Consider the following 7,796-nt stretch of genomic DNA (forward strand, 5'->3'; position numbering starts at 1 on the left):
GAATGGCTCGTAAACACTCCAAACCGAAAAAGAATAGGTTTTCGAAAGTTTGGGAAATTTTTTTATTATTGGGTCTTTGACTCCTTGTGGGGGGAGAATTGATTTTTTTATTAATTAGAATAGTTACGTGTAATTGCCATCTTCCTTTATTTCATATTAAACATTATGTTTGGTTGAGTGTGAGATAATTTTATTTATGTATGTTTTAATTTCATTTAATTTCTTACTTCTATTAAATTTCAGGTGGATGTTAACATTGTCATTCCAGTTGAATAAATTTTTTTGACAAATTAGTTGTTATTTATACTTTTTGTTTCATTTTGGACTATGTTTTTTTTTACTTAATTCAAAGATTTGTGGTGTGTACAGAGAGTGATATCTCTATTAATTTCTATACTCCTTTGGATAAGCGGAATATGGCCACCACAGTTTTACATATAAACAAATCCTACAAATGTTTTAAACATTATGACAAATAAAAAATAGTTTCACAAACATCCTTAGTTTTTTTTGGTGTGGATAGTTTGAAGTTTAATATTATGTATGTACGTAAATTCTTAAACATAGAGTTATTTATTAATTTATTTAGAAAATTATTCATTGGTAGGTAATAAGTTTTCCTTTATATCTCTTTCGATTTGGAGTGTTTCCGAGCCATTCGGGGTCCTCTACATCACCCTTCCCCCCCCCCCCCCCCCCCCCAGGTGGTTAAAGCCCCAAAATTTCGAAAGTTTAAAATTTTTAAAAAATCTTTCTCTTTCGATTTTAAGCGTTTTCGAGCCATTCAGAGTCCTAGAACCCCCCCCCCCCCTCCGCCACCCTCTGGGAAAAAGCCCCAAAATTTCGATAATTTTAGGAATTTAAATATCTATTCTTTCGAGATGGAGTGTTCCGAAACATTCAGGTCCTGAACCTCCACCCCCCCTCCCTTTTCTCAAAAGTGAAAGCCACAAAATTTCGAAAATTTGGAGAATATTGTATTAAAATTACATTACGAACTAAAGTGTCCGGGGCATGGTGGAACTTTTACCCAACGTCGACTTCGCACCCAATTTTGTGGGAGGGGGGGGGGGGGGGAGTGCAAAACTCTAAAATTACGACAAATTTCAAAAAATTCTTAAATTTAAGTATACTTTTTTACTATTTGGAGTGTTTCCGAGCCATTCGGGGTCCTCAAACTACCCTCCCCCCCACAAGGAGTCAAAGACCCAATAATAAAAAAATTTCCCAAACTTTCGAAAACCTATTCTCTTTTGGTTTGGAGTGTTTACGAGCCATTCGGGGTCTTCAACATCACCCCCCCCCCTCCCTTCTCAGGGATCAAAGCCCCAAAATTTAGAAAATTTCAAAAATCATTCTCCTTCGATTTTTAGTGTTTCCCTGCCATTCAGGGTCCTATAAATAACCCCTCCCCCTCTGGGGACAAAGCCCCAAAATCTCGAATATTTCAGGATTTTCAAATATCATTTCTTTCGAGATGGAGTGTTCCGAACCATTCGAGGTCCTGAACCTCCACCCCCCCCCCCCCCCCCCCCCTTTTCTCAAAAGTGAAAGCCACAAAATTTCGAAAAATTGGAGGAAATTGTATTAAAATTAAGTCATTACTAACTAAAGTGTCCGGGGGATGGCAGAACGTTTACCCAAAGACGTGTTCTCCAACAAATTTGTGGTAAGGGGATTGGGGGAATGCAAAACCCCAAACTTTCGAAAAATTTCTTAAATTTAAGAATACTTTTTTTACTATTTGGAGTGTTTCCGAGCCATTCGGGGTCCTCAAACTACCCTCCCCCCACAAGGAGTCAAAGACCCAATAATTAAAAAAATTCCCAAAATTTCCAAAAACCTATTCTTTTTCGATTTGGAGTGTTTACGAGCCATTCGGGGGTCCTCAACATCATCCATCCCCCCCCCCCTCAGAGGTCAAAACCCCACAATTTAAAAAATTCCAAATATCATTCTTTTGATTTTTATTGTTTCCCAGCCATTCAGGGTCCTCAAAATCACCCCTCCCCCTCTGGGGACGAAGACCCAAAATTTCGACATTTTCAGGAATTTCAAATATCATTTCTTTCGAGATGGAGTGTTCAAAACCATTCGATGTCCTGAACATCCACTTTTCGCAAAAGTGAAAGCCCCAAAAATTTCGAAATATAAGAATATATATTGGATTTTGGTATGTATGACGTCGATAAACTCTTACACCGTTTGACCGATCGCCCTGAAAGTTGGCACATCGAAGTGTTTTTATCATCCATTTTTTGTAACTCGCCGCTAGATGGCGCTGTAGCGCATCAACTTCTGAACCTTTTAACCGATCGCCCTGGGTAAACAGAAAATCATAGGTCACAGATACACAAACAGTAATTATGTGTCATTTCTTAATGTCCAACACACTGGACATATCGCTATCCATTTTGCTGTAACTCGCGGACAATATTTCACCCGGTGTTCAGCCCGGGCAAAGCCGGGTACTGCAGCTAGTAGTAAATATATGTGAAAATAAATGTTTTTGGGAAAATTATTTAGCATTACAAATATTAATATTATAATTAATTTGTTTAAAGCAATGTTCCTTGCTGATGATCATATACCTATTACCTTTTTAATACTTTTTTTTCTTTATAGTGTTAATATCATATTTTATTTATATTTGTATTTTTGTGTCTTTATTGTCATCTTTGTCTATTGTGCACATCCAAACAATCTAATTTTGAGTGTTGATGTGCATATTACAATGTATAAAAATTAGGGATGGGCCGGACGAATCCTCGAATCCCACCGAATCTCTAATATTCGAAAGATTCTAAATTCGAGGGAAAAGATTCGGGTTTCGAGGAAAAATATTGATGTAAATGTAGTACTTTAAAAACTTAAATGCTTACAATTTACTTGGCCTGTTTACGTTTTCCTTGGAACACATCCTATTGAGGTACAGTAGAACCTCGTTAATGCGTGATGGTCGGGACCGAGATAATCACGGATTACCGAATTTCACGGACTAGCCATTAAAAGCCCAGATGGTCTTGTCAAGCTTCTTAGACACTGGTATGCAGCTGGGTTAAGGCCAAGATCATGTGACGTAACATCTCCTGAGGCTTACTGCGCCTTGGCAGCAGATGGATAAAAAATAGTAAACTCCCCATTTTTCGTGTTAATTGGGACCCGCCGATGCCCGGATAATTGAAATCCTGTAAAAAAATAAATAAATAAACCCGGATAATTCGTTCACGGTAAGGGCCGGCCGTCTTCGAATTAGTGTCTCGGCTTAAAAAAATACAGCACTGCCTAGCCATTAGTTCACTGTCATTTACAACAGCCGAAGAGAGAAAGATAAGATCGTGCTGACCTTACACATATTTCAGGAAAGCGTATATCTTAATTTGGGACTTTAAACAAATGTCAAGTTGGTAACTACAAAATATTGTTCCATCGGATGTTGAATTTCGTTTTCCGATTTACGTGGATACATGAATCACTGTACTCACAGATAATGCCTGAATGCCTTAAATCCACCAAGTCGGATTCTACAGCAATTGATGAAGTGACCAGATTCTTACGTCATCCTACAGTTAACCCAAAAATAAACATCCTCGAATACTGGAAAACTCAGTCTGCATGTTCACCCAGGCTACAAAAAAAGTCCAAAAAATATTTGTGTTCACCACCTGCGACAGTGTTCTCTGAACGTTTGTTCAGCACTGCAGGAAACATATATGACCAAAAACGGAATCGTCTTGATCCAGACCGTGTCAAAAACCTTGTTTTTTTTTTTTAAATAAAAATTTAAAGGGTTAAATAATTCTGCATAATGTTTACTTTTTTCTCTTAACTTTTAAATTATTTTATAATTAACCCTTGAGATCTGGATTCGGATTCGAGGGGTGGATTCCAGGTACTGTTTGGGATTCGAATTCAAGATTCGGATTCGGGAAAAATGGGATTCGACCCATCACTAATAAAAATAAATAAAAAAAAATACCATTGACTTTACAGGTTAAATTGTACATACAGCACCATTAATTGTCATTAAACAATGAGTACATAATATTATGATGAAAACTAAACTAGCAAGAACAAGAAGACGTAACCAATAGAGTGCACCAACTGTAAGAAAATGTATAGTTATTAAGATATAATTTGCCATCTTTGGCAGTCTGAACCTCTGTATTTGCATTATTTATCATGAACTCTGAAATCTGCTCTTTGTTGCCAACAGAAAGTGATAAACAATCTGAGTGGAGGAGGTGCAAGGGGCAGAAGACAAAGACGCTCTGTGGATGATATTTTAGCCTCTGCAAAGATCGTGAGCTTCATGGAGCAGTACCCGGTAAGGCTTGGCTTTCCCATATTGCAATTGTTTCTAGGGTGTTGCTCATTTTAATTTACATTCTTTCAAAACTTCTGATATAACTATGTATATATTATCTTTATTAATTGTAAACATAAACTGTGACAGTAGTTTCAAAATTTTACCCAACCGACTTGTTTACTGGAAAACTGAGAATGAGCCATGGATTTTTTGATGTTGAGTGAAACTCCAAAGTATCCAGTGAATGATATCAAATCATATGCAAATATCAATATGAAATATTTTTTCAGTGTCTTTGAAATAGCTTACAATTAAGATACCCAATAGTAAACTTACTTTATACCGAAATGTTAATAAATGTACAACATATTGTAACATGTAAATGTACTGTATTCTCCTGAAAATAAGATGACCCTAATTATACAAGTCAACATTCCAAGACAAATTAATTCACCTTTTTACTCTTATTGTTTAATAGGAAGTCACTGGGAAAAAAAAACAACTAAATACTGTGTTTTCTTGTATAATCATCGCACATTTTATTCTAAAATCAAGTTTGAAAAGTAGGGGTGCGACGAATATGCGGAAAAAAAATTTTTTGTTAGGTAAAGTTATTCATAAAAAAACCCATTCATGGAAAGTATGTTTATTTAAAAAAAGGTGGAGTATACAAGAGCACGCCAAACAATCTATATTAATAATTCCTTAAACAAAACCTTTCTTCAACTTTAAATAGAAAAACCAAAACTCTTAACGCGAACGCAAGCCACTTGAATCTGACGTGAACTAACGTGTCGTAGTACACACTTGCCACGAAAGAATGCGGGCTATCAAATGTAGTTAACGCGGCACCTAACAGAGAGCGCGAGTTGTATGCACTCGGCGAAATATCGATATTCGACTACGTGCGCGCGCTCTATACGGGAAGCAACATAACCAAACATGAATGATGTGCTGGCTACATTTTTATAAGCGGTACGCCGCGGCAACGCAGACAATCAGATAAAGGAAATAACGTTTAAAAACGTCTATAAGAAAATTTACACGTCAAACAACTTTGTATTTTTCTGTTAATTTATTAAGTGGTAATGACCGAATAAATATTAGATTACATTAAAATACATTGTTTTATACGGAAAAGATACATACACAAAGCGCTCGGCATCTACTAACGAGACCAAATCATCATGCGACGTTTACGAGAGAAGTTTTTATATCCCAATTTTGACAGCCTAAAATATGGTTGCGACGATTACGCGCGTGCGATCCTTATGCGATAAAACACGGTATTTAATTTTCTGGCCCCAACCTCTGAAAGATTTAAAAATGATTAACTAATATTTAATATCATTAATAATAATTCAATATAAACAAACATTAATTGAAATTTTATTCTTTTAAACAATTTTTACAACCAAACAATTTTTTTAACATTATTACAATATTTTTACAATGTAACTGCTAATTATTTTCTTATTTCTCAATGTTGTCAATTATAAGATGATGCCCCATTTTTTGGGTGGTCTTTCATCGAAAAACGCTCATCTTATTTCCGGGTGAATATGGTATCTTTCACATAAGAAGGTTGACAATAATTACAAACACTTGCATGATATTTTTACAACCATTATATTACACCTTGTGAATGTATATTGAAAATATTAGTGACAACACATGCAAAGAAGGTAATAAGTTGAAATTTCATATATATACCCTTAAAAAAATAGTAATGGTGAGAAAATGAAATATGGCATGTGAATTCCAGCTTCAAGAATTACAGAAGGAAAAAAAAAAGGATCAAATATCTTTTCTTAGCTGTCTAAACACATTTTTTAAAATGATTCGTGCTCCAACTATTGCAAAATAGTTATACTGTCTCAGAAACCTTCACGGGCATGCGCATAACAACTCACCAAAATTTCATCGCAATCAGATGAATGGTATAGGAACGCATATGGCACAAACAAACAAAAATTAAAGACATGACAAACGCATCAAACGATGGTGCATTTAAAATTCAAGGCAACTCTTATCTATTGACGAAGTTAAGAACAAAACTGTTATTAGTGCCTTTATTTTGCTAGCCGCTGCGAGCTCCACTAAGCGGGCTGGTCTCACCAAGGAGAAAAATATGAATTTGCCAGACCTTACTATGTGTATGATCGTGTGGCAGACATAGAGAAATGACACTTAATCACTATTTGTATGTCTATGACCTATGATTTCTTCTGCTATAAAATGAAATTATCACTTTTTCACTCCCTTAGGGATGGAATTTCATATCAATATGTGGTCTGTGTGTTAATCCATGTTATGAGCTCGCTGTAGGCCAAATTTCATCTAGATCCGTTCAGCCGTTCTGGCGTGATTGAGTAACAAACATCCATCCATCGAAACTTTCACATTTATAATATTAGTGGGATATCTATTATTTCCATTTAATTCTGCAACAATATTTTTAATGAAAGGATAAATGTAATATTGCAACCACAGCTTAATTTTTAAGTATGGTTACAAAATGACAGTGCAAATTACAATTTAGTTTTTTTTTTTCCCCATGTAGATGGAGTTGCAAGAGAACTAACAGAGGCTACAAGTTGCTGCAGGCTGCATGCATCATGGACACACTAAAATTGGATCCTGAAGATCTCGAATCTTCTGTTCAAGTTAATATTTATTAATGACTGTTAACTAGACACACTAGAAACAAACATTTTGTTTTGAGTACAAGACAGTATGCACTGCTTTGTCAGGTTACTTTTCCTGGAAACCACAATTTTGTAAAAGTTAGCCTTTCCAAGAAGAGCAACATTAAATCAAACAGTAGTATACCAAAGTCACTTGTATGAATATGTATTTTAGTATGAATATGTATTTTAAATTTAAATAATAACTTACCAATTGGGATAAACAGAACACCAGATATTTTCACCATCACACACCCGGCTGGACAACCAACATGATGCATTACCATGAGTATGACAAAATACTTCTGGTTTGATTTGCTATACGATTTAAACCTCCAGAAGAAATGATGGCTGATGTCCCAATCAGGGCCGGCACGTCCATATAGGCGAACTAGGCAACCGCCTAGGGCGCCAAGTAGCTGGGGGCGGCACAGCACGACACATAATGATTATTGAAACTAGATGAAAATGGATTTTTGTTAACAGTTTGGAATGTTTATATTGATATAAGTAATTATTTAAAGTCCACGGTGACCTGTTTATGATTTGTAATAAGTAAAAAAGTAAAAAAAAAACACAAGCCTGCTTACATTTGATTGTTGACAAAATCATAGGCTTACGTGATGTATTTTGAGGCAAGGAAAATTTTTTTTGGGGTGTCCGTTGGGGGGGTTGCATTAAGGTTTTTCGCCTAGGGCGCCAATTTACCTTTCACCAGCTCTGGTCCCAATCCATCCATATATTCTTTGGACATCACAACAACCAATCAGATTGAACAGCCTATCCTTCCACCTAGTTCA

General features: G+C 35.8%; 1 protein-coding gene across 1 annotated transcript in view; it reads left to right on the top strand.

Annotated features, from left to right (window-relative positions):
• The window catches only part of LOC134530647 (uncharacterized), a 17,558-nt gene extending 10,033 nt beyond the window's left edge, over positions 1-7,525 (top strand). The window contains exons 5-6 of the mRNA XM_063365679.1: positions 4,217-4,327; positions 6,873-7,525. Coding sequence (XP_063221749.1) covers positions 4,217-4,327; positions 6,873-6,893 — 132 coding nt within the window. The 3' untranslated portion in view covers positions 6,894-7,525. The remainder of the gene's footprint in view (positions 1-4,216; positions 4,328-6,872) is intronic.
• Positions 7,526-7,796: the final 271 nt, after the last annotated feature.

This window comes from Bacillus rossius, chromosome 3, assembly GCF_032445375.1.
Source record: "Bacillus rossius redtenbacheri isolate Brsri chromosome 3, Brsri_v3, whole genome shotgun sequence".
Taxonomy (NCBI): Eukaryota; Metazoa; Arthropoda; class Insecta; order Phasmatodea; family Bacillidae; genus Bacillus; species Bacillus rossius.